The following is an 18,836-nucleotide window of genomic DNA, read 5'->3' on the forward strand; positions in this document are numbered from 1 at the left end:
GAAACTTTGCTGGAACCTGGCTGCCATAATCACAGAAAATGAAAGATCGAAGAAGTCATCCCGCAGGTCTCCGAAGAAGTCATCCCGCAAGTCTCCGAAGAAGTCATCCCGCAAGTCTCCGAAGATGCAGGCAGCATATTTTTAAGTATCGGTAAGTGGTATAGTTAGAAAAGCGCCATATTGAAATAGTGTTTATTCATAAGCAAAGTTATTATGCTTACTGCTAAATTCAATGTAATTTCTCCAAAAGGAGGGGTAAAGTAATAGGCCTATCTGTCTATGATTTCATTAATACTGAAAGTGACAAACAGAAACAAAACTAAGCTTAACAAATAAAAATAAAGAAAAACTTTCAAGTAATTTGTAACCGACATAAATGAAACTGAAGACAAATAAAAATAAAAAATAAATAAAACAAAAAATAATTCACCTGATGACAAAATTGGTAACCGTGATTCTGATCTTTTGTCCATCTCATGTACTCAACGCAGTTGGAAGCGCACTGGAGCATCCCCGCCTTGCACCTACGTAAAAGTATCAGTATTTAGAAAAAGAAATATCAAATTTACATGCACATCATTATCAATTAACAACAAAAATTCTCAATCGCATATACTACTTCAATTTTAAATGAATTATATATAAAAAGTTATTGACGATAGTAAAGCAAACTACAATGTAGACTTCCTATGTCCAGAAGAGAGCAATTGATTAAATGTAATAAATAAAAAGGCCGTAAAGAAAACGGAAGTAAGAAACAAAACATCAGGCCCATCTAATGAAACATGAGTGAAATTCATTTATTTCTCTGCTTATTGAACACTTATTAATTATAGATAGCAGTATGATTAGGAAAATTATCCAATGTATAGTTTACTTATCATTTTTTTGGATACAGATAGTCAAATACGTGATGTCCACGTTTCAATTCTCTCATACTAGGAGTGGATTGCAGCGATGTAACATTAACAAGCTATAGTTGAATTACAAACTACACCAACACTAGTAGACCTTTCAAAAGGCACTGTCACTGTCATTAAATCGTGCCTACAGGAGTCCCGTTTGAGGTAGAGTTGTAATATTTTGCAGGTGTATATGTTTGGGTTCAACATTTGTACAAAATTTAAGAAAATTTAAAACATATAAGCCACATTGATTTGTTGATTTCATATGGAATGGCCCGGTAGACTTCCATACTATGACAGTTCAATAATCAACTTGAAGTACAGTAGAACCCCTCTTTGGAAGCTGAATCGATTGCAAAAAACTGGATCTCGATATATCTTACAGTGTTTGTTCTACAAACATTAGTATTGAAACTGGAAGTACCAGTGAATTTCAACCACTTCTAGTTTTAGTAGAGTATTGCACGTTGTTATGGCACGTTCTCTTGACATCTTAAATAGATTGCTGAAAACAGCCTGTCGCTATCTATTGCCATTTTTGTTCTGTGGTGATAAATGTTGAAATCAGAAATTGTTAATTTTAACCCCTTCCACATTCAATAGAAGGTTAAGGGAAGACATAAAATTTACTTTTTTAAAAACTGAGTCGATTGAAAAAAAAAACTTCATCTCGGTATCTATTACTGTTTTTGCTCTACGGAAATCAGTATTGAAACCGGAAGTAGGAATACTACAATACTACTTCCTGTTTTGGTAGTGTGTTGCGGGTTATGATGGTATGTTTCTCTTGGTGGCCTCAATCGTTAGCAGAAAACTACTATTGTTATATAATACCATTTTGTTTTATGGTTATAAAGTGCTGAAACTGGATTTTTTTTTAAACCACTTCCTGTTTGAAAAGAGGGTTAATGGGGCAGATAGACCTATTCTTGGGACGCTGAATCAATTGTAGGGATGGTATCGAGACGACACGAGACTTTGTACTGTCTTAGTCTTGTCACGGTTGATAAGTAGCGATCTCGATCTCGTCTCGAGTCAAAATCGCCGTCTCGGTCAACAGATGCTTGTCTCGATCTCGGTCTCGAGGGCCAAGTCTCGGTCTCGTCTCCAAAGGCTCGAAATAAATAGTGTGAAATTAAAATTGGGAAAGTTATTTGTACAGTCTGTCGTTTCCGCTTCTTATTTTTTGCCTTCATGCTTGACTGTCTTCATAGCTTTAATCATCAGTTAGTATATCATACCTGGGATAAAACCCTAATAGCAACCCATATTTCACTTTCAGCAATAGACTTTATCTTATATAGCCTCAGTACTGCCTATACAATTAAACTCTATTAAATTAATTCCAGTACTATATAATAGTTTATTTCCTTCCTTTGAATCAGAATTGTTCAATATCTCATAACGGATAACGCAACATATAGCAGCACGAACGTATTTAATCTTACCGAAATTGAAATTTTACGATTTCTCATTTATTATCTAATATATTCTGCTTTGACTGTCATTCTAAAAACAGAATATAACGTTCATTTTCTTTTTAAACAGGGTAAATTATTACTACAATATATTTTGTTTCAAATTGATCAAATACTTTATTACCGTTTCACATCTCCATGTTTAATTGACACTTTATGACCTTTATGACACGAACTTCCTAAACCTTGTGGTGTGAGCTACAGCACTCATCTTTTCTATGTGTGGTCTCGGACTGGAACACCAAGCAAGTTAGATTCAAAGTCCGATGTTTCGCATAGTGCGTCTCACTTTAAGTACATTCTGTTTCTTAATTCTTATACAAGTTCATAGGGTCGTAATGCATTACATAAGCATATATCAAGCGCCGTAACATAGATTAAGCTTATTCCTGAGCTCTCAGTGTGCAAGTAATCTTTATTCCAGAAAATTAATCGTGCGTTCGTTACTTTGAAATTTTATATTGATTGATAATTCCTTGCGAAAGATGGACATACATATTTTTTTAACTATATAGGTAATTCGAGCTATCTGTATCTATTCTCTCTCTCGAGCCAAAACTAGTGATTCTTAACTTTCTAGTTTTCTTTTGTATTAATTTTCGTAGTTTTGCTGCAACATGACGTATGAATAGTTAAAAATATTTTATTTCGCTGTACGACTTTCGTTAGATTCTGGATCCATTTTCACCCTACCTTACTTAGTAAAAGTTATATCTGAACTTTAGAGGTAGACTATGCTAAGTCATTTTTTCGTCGAAATGGAGTTAAGAATACTTTTTAATAGACTGTTCTTTCTAGTGGTTCGGTTTAGTTTACCTCTGAGGATCAGACATAATAAAATCACCATCATCATAATCAACCATTATCATGGTTTAGTTTACCTCTGAGGTTCAGATATAATAAAATCATCCCCATTATCATAATCAACCATTATCAATCCACTACTGGATGAAAGTCTTTCCAAGTCTTCTCCACAACTATCTATCTTGGGCAATTCTTTTCCACATTACTCCCCAATGGTTCTTGATTTCGTCATACCTTCTTGCATCCGGACGTTTCCTAGGCTGTTTTTTGTCTCGTGGTATCCAGTCTAGAATTATTTTCGTTCATCGACCATAATTTCTTCTTGCAATATGTCTAGCACATTTTCCGGACCATGTTAAAAATTATTTTATTAATGCTAATTATTACTTGCCAAATAATTAATTTCTATATATTTGGGCTACAGATCCGCTACTTTTGGAGCACAGACACGCTAATTTTTCATCTTCGAATCTTTCAACACTGACTCAATGATTTAAATCAACACAATGTGAGGACCCCCATTTGGTCTAGCGGCTAGCACGCTTGACTTCGGTTTATGTGGTCCCGAGTTCGATTCCCGGTGGTGGTACAGCTGAACGACCTAAGTAGTTTGAATTCCACTATAATCAGTAACTCCACGTCTCCTTTAGCCGCTCTAGCATAACTGTGGGACGTTAAACTGAAACAAACCAAACCAAAAATCAACAAATATGTATTACTAACTGTAAGCCTTTGAATTATTGCATATAGCTATATGGTATGGTATGGTATGGATCAAGTTTGAGGTGGTTCGGTGATCAAACTAAAACAAGTGAAATGTAATTAGGGTGTAATTAGAACTTCTAATTAAGCACGATTTTAATCTAAAGTGTACACCAGGCTTAAAGGCTTAGGGGAAACTAGTGTTACTGAAAAATTATCAGTCATATTTAATTTCAGTTATAATTTGCATTTACATGTATTGCTGGAACGAAAACTTTGACATAAACATAATAAATAGCCCAAGGACTATGACAAACGTCGTCTTTTGAAAACATTTTTGCACCATACGTACAACAAATTACGAGTAATTTAAAAATAGTTTGCAGTTTAGCTACGTTACTTGCTCTATATTTAGAATAATATTTAGCAATTTATTTAAGTTGGTAACATTGCTTACAATAATGTAACTGCAACTCGATGTAATTAAAATCATCAAAAACTATTGTTGTAATGTTATAGAGCAGCGTTTCCCAACCGGTGTGCCGCGAGTGGGTCGCTGGTGTGCCGCAAGGAAATTGAAACAGAATTATTAATTCTATAGCAATCAAATTGCAAGACATAGGGGAAAATGTATATTTGTATTTCACATTACTATGAACCTCTACTATGAATCTACAATTTAAGTTTCATACTGACTTACTTTTCTGCACATTTTTAATGTTGAAAAAATTTCTTATCATTGTTATGACCATTATTGCTTCTTTATTGGAGTTGAGTTGATTTTAGTTTAGCGTCCCTTTCAGCAGCGAGGCTATATGAGACGTGGACCTACTGATTAACGTGGAATCCGAACCACATGAGCTCCCGCCGGGAATCGAACCCGGGTCTCCCACGCCAAAGGCGCGTACGCTAACCGCTTAGCCACGGAGGAGCTCGTGCTTCTTTATTGTTGCAGACAATTTCGTAACTTGAAATTTTAAAATATCATTCAATCCTTTCGACAAAGCAAACGTGCATACAAATTAGAGACATTTGTGTTTTAAAAGTAAGAAATTTGTTTGTTCGTTCATTATTTAGTGATCTTCCTTCTTTGTGAAAGATTGGATACAGTTTTCGAAAAAGGAATTGTATTTTTAGAAACCTGAGTCCTATATTTCATTGCAATTGTTGTCAAGTTTAAATTAGAATGGAAACTATTCATAATGATTTATCACGGGGGAAAACCAGTGATCGAGCTTTCTTCTCTGTGAGGAGATAAGTAATCACAGAGAAAAAATACCACTGTATTTTATATTTACAAATAATAATATATATATATATATATATATATATATATATATATATATATATATATATATATATATATATATATATATATATATATATATATATATATATATATATATGAGTGTGCCGCAAGAATTAAAGTTACACCTGTAGTGTGCAGCAAGTTGAAAAAGGTTGGGAAACGCTGTTATAGAGACAAAGGAAAGCAACCATCATTATAAAAATTTAATACAAATACGTCATTTTAAGCAATATAACAATCACTACCAAGGGCGCCCATTTTGTGGCTGCCAAGGGGGGAAAATATATGCGACATTTCAAATGAAGTCTCAAATTTTGCGGTACCTATTCTAAAATATCTATTGGATTTTCGATCTTCCGAAGCACAATTTCCTCTAGAGGGGGGGGTGGGGGGTGAGCGCCCCACCTTGCTCCCCTGATGGGCGCCCTTGATCACTACCCATGTGTTTGTTATCTCTGAAACGGACTGAAATAATAATTGTTGTAAATGGCATTATGACCATTTAAGTGTTTTGGAAGCATCTACATGATGTGACGTGATATGTCAGGATGTTTTCGATGTAAAGTCTTTGGAAAAAAAATTAAATTTTCCAGTTCTTGTAACTTTGTTCCTTCATTCTTTCGAAATACATTACAGCATGATCATAGTATTTGACGCTACGATACAATTGATGCGCATTGCACCGTCCATGCCATTTGAGTTATTAGAGATCTCCAAAATGTTGATGTTAGTGATATTGTATTGTCCTTTGTTACAATGAACAATGTATGTGGTATTGTGGTTTTATTTAATATGTAAATTAGAAATATGTAATAATCTCCGTAGTGTAATTTGATAAAATTCGTGCTGTACGTGCAATACAAAAAAAATCTCAAATTTATTTCAGGTGGGGCTTGAGCCCGATAGCCACCCCCTAAATACGCCACTGTACACTCATGTCCAAAATCATTGTCGCATATCTCTGTCTTCTTGTAAGAATAATGATAATGATTTTGCAGGGTAATTTTAATACTGTGTATATAATCGGAAAATATATATTTGTAATAATTTCATATTAAAAGAATTATAAATACGAAAATTAGAATGAGTAAAATAAAATGTTGCTAAATGGACAAGAAAGTTTTATTTTCGTTTTATTGTTCGTATTTAATTACTGTTCTTTTGACATGAAATTTGTCACATACATGTCTTAGCCGTTGTAAGAAATGCCGGACGAATTCATAATCAAATTATATTCCTACAACAACATAATTTATAGACATGCGACAATAATTTTGGACATGAGTGTACATCAGTCAACCGTTCCCATATTATCTAATACAGCAACGAAACAAATTTTAAGTAAAGGCAATTTTAATAGCTATCAACATCAATATTCGAGACGAGACCGAGATTTTTGAGACTGACCTGAGTCGTCTCGTCTCGATTTGTAGAGGTCTGTCTCGGTTTCGTTTCGGTATACGGTATAAAAGTCCATCTCGGTCTCGTCTCGCTATATAGGCCTAAATGTCCGTCTCGGTCTCGTCTCGATAATTCGAGTCGGTACCATCCCTAATCAATTGCAAGAAACAGCATTTCAATATTTCTTACCGTTTTTGCTCTACGAAAATCAGTACTGAAAGTGGAGGTAGCAGCAAATGTTAACTACTTCCAGTTTTGTAGTGTGAACGGGATAGTCATGGTACATTACCAATTGCCTTAAGACGCTGAATCGTTTGCAGAATAGCTTCACGTTATTTGTAGGGATGGCCACAAAGATCCGGTTCCGGCGGAACCGGTTCCGGTTCTCGGAGATCGTTTTCAGAACCGGTTCTGAAACCGGTTCCGGACCTGGATCCGAAAACCCGATTCCAGAACCGGGTCTTAGGAACCGGTTCCAAACATGGATTCGAAAAACCGGTTCCGGAGCCGGATCTTCTAGAATCGGATCCGTTCAGACCCGAAAACCGGTTTCACCAAGAACCGGTTTTGGCATCCCTAGTTATTTGTAACTGTTTTCGTTCTATGGTGATAAACGTTAAAACTTGAAATGGCTAATTTTAAGCACTTCCAGTCTGAATAGAGAATTAATGTAGAATGTTATTAGGGACGCTGAACCGATTGCACAAACCGCTTTTCGGTATCTATTACCGTTTTTGCTCTAATACCTGTCGACAGACGAACAAATTCGTTCTATAATACTTCCAATACTTACGCATAGCATAGTTTGAAAGCCTAAAATTGCTTGTCGCTATTTATTTCCGATTTTCCAGTACGGCGATCAGTGCTGAAACCACTACTTCTGGTTCCAACAGATAAAAATGGAGAAATTCTTGAGATGCTGAATCTATGTCAAACAGCAGTTTCTTGCTATCTTTTAGTTTCTGATGTATGGAGATCAATACTGAAATGTGTAGTAGCGTTACACTTCATATTGTAAGTTATTGTGTAATTTGGGTGTTAGCGTTGCAAACACACAGTTCAAACTTGAGAAATATTTAATAAAATTGAAACTGAGTAAATTATGTAAGAACTTAAGCTTTCCTGGTGTCGTGACGAATATAACCGTTCTCGGGAATGAATGATTTTGTGTTTCAATATGCGAATGTTTTACACACTAAGTGACACGCTGAAGATAGTTTTCTCGACATCATACATTCGACGAAATATTCACGACGAGAACAACTCCGAACTCCAAGACGTTGGCTCTTGAGACTGTCTCTCAAAGGTGACTTTTAATCCAATATCATTCCTTTATCTGCTTAATAGCTGATCACCCTTTCGTATCGATGCCAATGAACTTAACAGTGAATAACACATGATTATTTTTTTCTTCTAAATTTGAAGAGCTTAGATATGAAAATAGGAACTTCTATTGAGTGACATGAAACTTGCGTCGGTCACTAAATCCAGTCACTAATTCCACCATCACAATCTTGAAAAATTGCTAAGTTTATAGTAGATTTCTAGTACTTCAGGCTTCAGCAGGAGGATATTCTGGGTGGAAATGGAATCTACTCTTGCGACACAGAATCGATTTCAGAAAACCGCTTATGTTCTATTGCCACCTATTGCCGTTTATCTTCTATAATGAAAAACGCTGAAACGGAAATGATTGATTTTACCTCTTCCGGTTTGATAGAGGGTTAATAGAGGAGACGAATCTATTCTTGGGACGTTAAACCAATTTAAAAAAACGCATCTCACTATACCTACCAGTCTTTACTCTGTGGACACCAATATTGAAACCGAAAGTAAAAGTAAATTTCTACCATTTCCGGTTTCGGTAGAGATACACAAATTGAGATGGTATCTTTAGCGACCAATATTGAAACCTGACTTGGTTAATTTCTTACACTTGCGGTTTGAATAGAGGATTAACGGAGCAAATGAAATCTATTCTTGGGACGCTGAACGTTTTTAACTAGTTTTCTCTTACTGTTTTTGCTTTACGGTGATCAACGCTGAAACCGGAAATGATTAATTTGACCAATTTCGGTTTGAATATAAGGCTAACCGAGTACATAGAATCTATTCTTGAGACACCAGGTCCATTAAAAAAAAAAACGCTTCTCAATATCTATTATCTGTCTTGCTCAGATAGACTAACATAGTGGTTCTATACGACTTCCGATACATACAAACAGCACACTTTCGAAGTCTAATACAGAGATGATCATCCTCCCTCATTTTGCCCTCATGAGGGCCACCCTCACCCTCATTTTAGGAGTTGAGGGTGAGGGCGTTGGAGGGTGAGGGCGATAAAGTAATTGAAGGTGAGTGTGAGGGAGGGTGAGTGTGAGGACATCAATGGAGGGTGAGTGTGAGGGAGGGTGAGTGTGAGGGCGTCAATGGAGGGTGAGTGTGAGGGAGGGTGAGTGTGAGGAAGGGTGAGGGGAGGGCGTCAATGGAGGGTGAGTGTGAGGGCGTCAATAGAGGGTGAGTGTGAGGGCGTCAATGGAAGGTAAGTGTGAGGGAGGGTGAGGGTGTCAGTTGAGGGTGAGTGTGAGGGAGGCGAGGGTGAGGGCGTTAATTGAGGGTGAGGGTAAGGGTTCATAAAATTAATTATCTTGCAATTCTTCATTTCTGGAAAATATGTTAGAAAATGTAATGTAGTTTTTATCTTAGAATTAATCGTCGTTCACAGAAAATCGTCATATCAATATTCCATCAGTTTCATATGCTTTTCATAAGCGAAGACAAGATGTTTCTCATAGCTTTACTTTTCTATATTTATATATTTTCACGTTATAGAAATAATAATTACGAAATATATAAACAATATATACTGCAAGTCTCTGGCTACCGAAAATTTCAAAGTTTAACGAAAGTAACCCATTAAAAATACTATAAGTTCTCAGGAAATAGTTTTTTTCTTCATATATTCGTTCAGAAGACAAACTAATAAATATTCATATATTCATTCATTCTGAAATTGTAACTAAGAAAAAGCTTTATTTCTTCTAAGTAAGAGAAAAATATATACAAGAAAAGTACAAAGCTGCAAACCGCAATAAATAACTTTATATTTAATTATCAAATAAAAAGATATTTCCTGCTTTTGGCTGTATACGTCCAGAGATGGTCATTCTCTCTGATTTTGCCCTCATGAGGGCCGCCCTCACCCTCACCTCACCCTCATTTTAGTAGTTGAGGGTGATGGCGTTGGAGGGTGAGGGCGATAAAGTAATTGAGGGTGAGTGTGACGGCGTCAATGGAGGGTGAGTGTGAGGGCGTCAATGGAGGGTGAGTGTGAGGGAGGGTGAGGGGAGGGCGTCAATGGAGGGTGAGTGTGAGGGCGTCAATGGAGGGTAAGTGTGAGGGAGGGTGAGTGTGACGGCGTCAATGGAGGGTGAGTGTGAGGGAAGGTGAGTGTGAGGGCGTCAATGGAGGGTAAGTGTGAGGGAGGGTGAGTGTGACGGCGTCAATGGAGGGTGAGTGTGAGGGAGGGTGAGGGGAGGGCGACAATGGAGGGTGAGTGTGATGGAGGGTGAGGGCGAGGGGCGTTAATTGAGGGTGAGGGTGAGGGAGGGTTAGGAAAAATGACCATCTCTGGTCTAATATATTATCAGTACTCCTTGTTGGCAGTTAATGCTGGCAAAACATTATTATCCAACATCCACCCTCGAACGAAACATCAGAAATAAGCAGAAATTTAACTCAGAATGTAGAAGCAGTTAAAATCTAAGAGTATTCTCAAATCTCAAACTCGAGTAATAGACTAATATTTTCTAACCATGACATATATATATATATATATATATATATATATATATATATATATATATACTGTTAATTTATTGTCTGTGTACTAAAATTAAGTAACAGACTACCCTGTCCTAAAATATTTTGTATACAGCAATCACAAAGAAACACGTACTTCAGAATATAATGAATACTTCATTCACCTTAACATTGAGTACTTCCGTATTATTATCACTTAAGTTTAGCAATCAGTTGCACACCCATTGAGCATTTATTCTGAGAAAAAAACTGCTCTTTTTCTCCATGCAAGTTTCCCCGTTCATGAGCATTATATTCTTTTGATTCAGCATTAATCGCGAGGCGAAGCACGCGCGAAGTCACGCACACTTTCATGCTCAGACGTTACAATACTTTTATATGGTTTGTGAACCTTTTATAATTAGATTTTTATTCATCAAATTCCCATAACGGAAGCACATATTTCAGTAAAGAATATATCCAAAATAATAGTGAAATTCTCAGTAGAATAGCCTTGGAACTATTTACTAATACTTATTTTTTCTTTGTCTCCTACAGAATGGAATAAAATAGGCCTATGTAATATGACTTAGAATTTTAGAACAAAATCAGATATATAAATAAACGAAAAGAGAAGTATAGGCCTACATTTTATCCAAACGAACAAGACTATTTTACATTTATAGTCTACAATATAATTACAGATTTACATTATTTAAATTGAGATTAGTCACCGTTAGGGTAGGAAGACCAAATCGTCACCTAGAGAAAACGGGACAACTTTTTACTTTTCGATATGTTGCTCCCCTAAATATATATTTTTGTTTCTCCGTTCTCTCTCTCTCTCTCTCTCACTCTCTGTATCTCTCACAAAAAAGAGCAAATTTACACTTTTTCGTTTTAAAACCTATTGAAATGGTTGTGGAATTAAATAATGACAAGTAACTATCACCAACTAACAAAAAATGAAATTTTGAAAACATTACTAAAAATATATGAAACATCTCAATATCTGTCAATCAACAAAATCTGTCACCGGCAGAATTTGTAACGAACTACTCTCAGCATCGGATTCCAACTCCCTTTATTTGCTTTTTCTTACTTTTAAACATTATTTTACTTACAACTAGTTTTCTTTCTATTTTCACTTTTATAGCTCTTTACTTTTGTTACCCTTTTGTAAATGATAGTATGTTACATCTTAGTCAAATCACGGAAACACTGTACTGTACTGATGACAGCGCCTCAGTTTTCCACCGTCTAAAACAGAGAGCAAAAACAATTTGTTTCTCATAAGACTTTCAAGTCCTTGCACTGTCTGCGGAGTGGGAGACTTCCAGGGGAAGGCCTGGGAGGGAAAACAGTGTAGCCACCATATCCAATATCGCAAACATCGTAATAACGTTGCTCAGTAATTAGACATATTAGAATATAATCACATAGCTTAGCTTAGAAAATAATAATATAAATTAGGAAATTTTAGATTGGAAAGTTTTTTTTAAACCCAATGTACGTAAACACAGGACATTTTAGCGTCTCGGGAATTTTTTTCGGGACATCGGGAATGGTAATGAAAAAACGGGACAATCCCGTTTTTACGGGACGGTTGGTCACCCTACACTAGGGTGGCCATAATTTCAACAGCTAAAAGGTTGCAGCAGAGCGTTCTTTTGGAATAAATTGTAAATTTTACAGAAAAACAATACTATAGAATGAAAACAGATGATAAAACAGCTTTTATGGTATTTATAAACATATCAATCCAGTGTTAAACAAATAGCATTATCACGTGTACGCCACGTGAAAGAGTTTGGTTTGTATGACGTATATTTTCTCAATTAACATTTTAACCTGAAATTGTAGTAGATTTACCACTTCCGCCTTTAGTACCGATATTAGAGTGAGGATGGAATATATTTTTGAGACGCTTAATTCACAATAAAAATTAGTTTGTGTCTATTACTGTCTCTATTCTATAGCAATCATTAAAACAGACACACTAGAGTGGAGATGGAATATATTCTTTGGATTCTATTTGATTGCAGAAAATCGCTTCTTACTGTCTGTTACCTTTCCTACTCTATAAAGGCCAATATTAAAACCGGAAGTGTTGATTTTTGATACTTCCATCGGTACAGAGATGAGAGTGAGGATGGAATATATTTTCGGGCACCTAAAGAATACAGAAAAAGAAAATCGCTATCTATTACGGTTTTTATGCTATCACGATCAACATTCAAACCGGAAGTGGTTGATTTCTATCACTTCTGGTTTGAACAGGTGTTAAGAAAGACTGTATTAATTCTTAGCAGGTTAAATTGATTTGAAGAAAGCGCTTCTAGCTCTCTTATCGTTTTTACTCTATGCAGCGAAATCTGAAACCAGAAGTTGTTGTGGATTTCTACCATTTCTGGTTTTAATATAGAGTTAAGGATGTAACATTTATTCTTGGTAATCCTAATTGATTGCAGAAGGGTGCTTCTATCTACATTGAATACCGTTTTTTGCTCTATAACGATCCACGTTAAAACCGGAAATAGCTTATTTCTGCTACTTTCGGTTTTAGTTGAGAGATTAGAATAAAAATGGAATATATTCTTTGAGCGCTTAATTGATTACAGAAAACCATCTCGCTACTGCGGTTTTTATTCTATACCGATCAGCGTTAGTACCGAAGTTGATGATTCTGCTACTTCTGGTTTAAATAGAGAATTAATAGGACATTGTGCCTATTCCCAGAACACTGAACTGTTTCCAAGAATTGCTTCTCGCCATTTCTTATCATTTTTGCTTCATGTAGATCAATATTGAACCTGGAAGCTGTAGTGAATTTCTGTAACTTCCAGTTTTAGTAGAGTTAAGGATAGAGATGAACGTACTCTTGAGACGCTTAATCGATTTCAGAAACCATTACTCGCTATCTATGCTATTCTTGCTGTATAGTGATCAACCTAACAACCAAAAACGGCTGATTTCTACCACTTTGGTTTGAATATCGGCTCATAAAATGAACTCAATTTCTAACTTTTCACCATGTAATCCTACTGTAAGGATACTGCAACGTTTTCATATACTATTTGTGGGAGGAAACGTGAAAACCACGAGAAAAACTATGGACGCGATGTTGTTCCCAACAAACTCGTGTATTTGGGGATCGAACCAAGGAGCCCTGGCACCAAAGGTGAGCACACTATTACTAAAGAGGTGCGTATTACTGTGAAGAGTAACTACTTCCATATTTCGATATTTACAAAACACGCACATATCAATATGCAGCAGGGTTACAATATGAAATTATAAGAACTATCAATTGAATAAAAATTGGTACACAGCAGAGTTCTCCGTTTGATTCTAAAGTTGAAATTTTTTCTCGGTATTCCATTAAACACAAGTTCAAAATTCTTTCTATGCATGAAATCAATATGTAAGAATTAAAGACATTACAACATAGCAATAAAAACATTTCAATATATTTTACTAGCAGAACTGCCCTTTTTTCGCTCAAAAATAATAAGATGTAATGAATATATATTAGGAAACATCGATACTGTAGAATTTGCCTTTTTTCTTAATTTAGAAGTGGCATTGTCCAAAACGCTGAACCACATTTTCTAATTTTTACGGAATTCCAGACTTCCAACTTAAGCGAACTCTTATTTGAGCAGTTTTTGAATAAAGCATCGGAAATCAGAATATTACACAAATTGGCTCCTTGTAAGGGCAGAATTTTCATGAATATTAAACACGTATTCTCTTATTTTTAGTAAGTGCTTAAAATCAAATTTTACATCCTTAATTTAAACGAATCCTCACACTGTGCATTTTCTGAATAAAGTGTTAAAATTTTTATTAGATTTTTTTTCTCTTTTAAGAGCAAATGCTAGGAAATGCTTTAACACGTATTTTCTTATTTTTAAGTGAGTTTATATGCCGAGTTTCATCTTCGTAACTTCTGCGATACGTGAGATACTTCATTTCCGACCAAAAAAAAAAAAAAAACTTCCCGTTAGTATACTATATTTCAAAAAATTATTTCCTATAATATTTCATGACAAAGGTAAGCTGAAACGAAATATTTCAGTTTAGCATCCCACGATAAGGGAGACAAATGATTAAGAAAGTGAACGATGGAAGAATCGGTGGAATGAGAATGTGAGTAGCCGGAGTACCCAGACAAACCCCACGGAGAGGACACCATGGTTCCGTGCTGTCCACCACAAACTTACCTGGCAGGGAATTGAACCAGGAAAGTAGTGAGTTTTCCGTCGAAATTTCATGTTTAGTAGTACGGCATGGATGTTGTTATAATTTTACTCTTTTATATAACCCGAGATAAAATTAATGAACAAAATATATCTATATTTTCCATAGAGGGAACCTATAACATACAATGGGCTTCTAGAAAATAAACACATCTCAACTTACAATTTCTCCAATTATTTCAGTAATATACATGACAAAAGATTTCACTACTTCCGTTGTTCGTGAAACGCTCCAAGGATATATATTTTGTACATAGGATACGTTAAAATATTTTATAAAACTGTGAAGGTTACAACCATATACGTCACTTCATTTTACACGAACCACACATGTACAGAACATAACTTCTACGCTTGATAAATCAACTGCAAATAACGCACCACTTAAAAAAGCTGCGACGTTTATAGCTTTTACTTTATTCCAACACGAACATTTTTTTTCAATATATACATGCGATTGATAAACTAGTTGGCTGTCTTAAAGGTAACTAAGAGCTGGCCTCATAATTGTGAATTAATAGAATCTTGCACTGCAAATAAGAGTCGAATGAACTTTATTACTATATATTATTAAATTAATTTCATATGACCATCCAGTTTCTTTCTTTCAAGAAAGCATGTTCGGAATTAGACAGGTTAAATATGATTCTTTTATGTGTATATACAGACAGGATTATGCCTGGAGATATTACCTACCATGTGCTTTCAGTTCGCGTGATCTCTGGTTCGATTTCCGTTGAGGTATTTAACTCTGACTCGGATACAAGATAAATAGTGATTTGGATCCCACTTTAAGCAACAGTTGCCCGTCTATTATAATTTATTGTTTGTTTATTGAAGATTAATGTCCTTTTTCACAAAGAGACTATGTATGTGGACCTTTAGTATAAGATGGAATCCTAATCACCATAAAGCGTTCAATGCTTTCCCACTGAGTATCGAACTCGGGACAAGAACACCAAAGTCGCGCTAAGCATTAGACTAGCGAGAAGAACCCGTCCTATACATAGTCGGTGCTGAAAAGGGATATACTAGAATCAACAAATGGCCACTGTCAGTGGACAAACTCGGGATTCAAGTAAGATATTTCTATACAATGTGAAAATACAATGGCTCAATGGTAATAGCACTCACAATGTGTTCGATCCCATATCACGATAAATACAATCATATCCGTCGATTTTTTCGAAGTTCTCTAATGTCCTTCCACTTGGTTACATCACCAGTGACTCACTAGCATCTAGCATCCGTTTTGTTTATTATGCAGACTATAATCTTGGACGATGACACTTTTTCATTTACCGATAATGTAAAACAATAACATTTATTAGCCAATCGATGCTGTATATTTTCAAGTTCTTTTCTTGTAAATTTATTGCTATAATATGATAACATTTTTAAATAACACTAAAGTTACCGGTACTAGTTTTCTATGCAAAAAGAGACAGGGAAGGTATAAAATTATTCTTGTTCTTATGCTATATGTTGAGCTGATATTCATTTGTTGGCGAAGGAAAATAGGAGGAAACAAACAACTTACTCGAGAACTCAATTCATATGCTAGACAACAACAACAATAATAATAATATTCATTCATTCATTCATTCATTCATTCTGTAAGCTATTTTACTAGAAACAGTTATCTTCCATTTCAAACTCGTCTTAGCTGACCATTTTTATTTCTACAAAAATTACGCTAAACTTACTAACATTCCACACATCTTTAACGAAGTACGTCCATTTAAGCAATTAGTCCGCGTTACAGCTTGCAATCCAAAGCTTCCAAATGTTAAACACATATCAGTATCACAGATATATTTAACCGTTTATCCGTCAACGATCCGATCTGGGAACAATGTATAAAGTATGTTTTGGAATTACCTAGTGAACAGCAATGAAGTTTCCCTTTCATTTATGCTTAATGAAGATCTAAAGTCAATTTTAAGAACATTCAATATACTTCAAAGTGGATATTGACTCTTCAGAGTTAATTTAAATACATGTAATTTGGTATTTAAATACAAGCTCTAAATAACATTGCATTATACATTCCTAAACACGATGAGAAACTGCGTAGCTTAGTTGAACTAATTCACAAGGCTGTCAAAATATCAAACCGCTTCACGACCTGTTGCATTTTTAAGTCCAAAATAGCAATGGAAAATATGATACTTCCAAATGGGAACATTGGTGTTTCGCATGAACAATCGAAAAAAAGAAAGAAAGAAAAGAAACTCCGTAAAATAAGTGACACAGAACGAACACAACCTTCAATCATTGCGCATAGTAAATGGCTTCCACAGTGATCAAGGGAAGATACGTGCTGGTCGACTGGAGAACATCTAATTCTATTAACTGCCGCAATTTCAATATCCACGCAGAAATTTCGGGATATAAAGATGCATTTCCACGTTATAGAGTGCGTTGAAACAAGGAGATAAACTTGGGAAAATATCGCCATTGTATGATGAACTAAGAAATAATGTGCTGCAGTATAGACTTGTCATCAACCAATCGACGAATCAATAGTTCCTTACTATGGCCATCCCAGGATGATTCGTGTAAGGTGTTAATAAGAGGAACACCCATTCGTTCTGGATTCACAATCCGGACATTTTTTTTCACATGATGGATTTTCATATGCCATTAAAATCTATTAAGGGAAAGATACCGATGAATCTACACCTAAACTTGAACTAAATTATAACTACCTTATTGAATATTGTGACTAATCCTATGCATGATTATGTATTATTTGATAATTTCTTCACCTTTTACGCATTGCTGAGAGCTGAAAACTAAATGGTTCAAAGCAATCAGTACAACAACCGAATGAAGAACTGATAAATACCCTTTGATCCTCCACACGTGAAATGAAATGGAAAAAGGAGATCGAGTACAATTTCCGATGTGATGGTGATATTTACATGTGCAGATGGAATGACGAATTCGTGGCCACTTGGCCATCACCAAAGGTGAGAACAAAACAACACTCTCATAGATCAAAGAAGAGGATCCACGTCCCTGAATCTTACATAGCATATAGGCACAACAATGAGACGGATGACATGAATGTCATTGAAGGGATTTATCCAGTTACAATCTCAGCTGCACATGGAAAGAAATGGTGTTGAAACTTATTCCCTAATTGTTTCACTTGAGTTTTCGAAAAGGAATATCTGCTGTTCTTGTCCACTGGTAGTCACAAACATATTCAAGGCTAGGATTTCCAATTGTTATCAGAAGTTTCATGTTGTTATTATCCCAAGTCTTATGGAACATCGTAATATCAACTACTGAAAACTCCCCCATATTCCCAATTGGGAACATACCAAAAAACGTAAAAAGAAAATAATAAATCACAATTACCTAAGGACTAAGTAATCTGATTAAAATATTCTCCTATTTCAAGCTGGAAAGCGATTCGGCGGGTAAACGTTAATGACATTAGTGGTAACGTCATTAATGACGTTAATGACGAAATTTTCCTAACAATAATCATAGAATTAACTTAAAATAAAATATATATTATCACAAAACTAAATTATATGTATTGTATGGTACAATTTTTACATTATTGGACACACTGATAAAATTCAGATAAGTGGTGACTTTTACAGCGTATGGAAGCGAGTTCGATCCTAGATATCACCACACGGTCTTCTTTTGGACAAATGGAGTGTAGGGCTTAGTTGACACACACCTTTAGTGCGAAACTGTGACAAAAGTTTATCATATGCTAATGTAATAGAATTCTACTTTCACACTACTTTATGAATCTACAAGGAAAGATTTTTGGACGTGTAATTTAATAACCGAATTTTTCAGTCTCATACTCCCATGTACCATCAGCATAAAAAGTGTTGAAAATCAATATTCAAAACTACATTCTCAGTACAAACTCTAACAATAACAATATATATATATATATATATATATATATATATATATATATATATATATATATATATATATATATATATATATATATATATATATATATATATATATATATATAATAGCTGTTTTTGATGCAGCAAGCATTTATATCAAGGTCTCAATGTGCAGCTTTTTCTCCGCATTTAGTACGCGAGTGTTAACCAAACATTTCATCAGGTTAGAAAGCACTTTCACTTTCACTTTTAAAGTAAACGCCTACATACGTTTCCCACAA

At 35.2% G+C, this 18,836-nt stretch overlaps 1 protein-coding gene across 8 annotated transcripts in view; it reads right to left on the reverse strand.

The window, feature by feature from the left end:
• The window catches only part of cyst (rho guanine nucleotide exchange factor 18 cysts), a 345,308-nt gene that overhangs the window by 282,869 nt on the left and 43,603 nt on the right, over nucleotides 1-18,836 (reverse strand). For 7 of the 8 annotated variants that reach the window (XM_081746637.1, XM_081746623.1, XM_081746604.1 and 4 more), the window contains exon 2: nucleotides 431-524. The exons of the other annotated variant lie outside the window; for it this stretch is intronic. In XM_081746637.1, coding sequence (XP_081602763.1) covers nucleotides 431-473 — 43 coding nt within the window. In that variant the 5' untranslated portion in view covers nucleotides 474-524. The remainder of the gene's footprint in view (nucleotides 1-430; nucleotides 525-18,836) is intronic. 8 annotated transcript variants of the gene reach the window in all.

Source organism: Thermobia domestica, chromosome 2 (assembly GCF_964235325.1).
Source record: "Thermobia domestica chromosome 2, izTheDome1.hap1.1, whole genome shotgun sequence".
Classification (NCBI taxonomy): Eukaryota; Metazoa; Arthropoda; class Insecta; order Zygentoma; family Lepismatidae; genus Thermobia; species Thermobia domestica.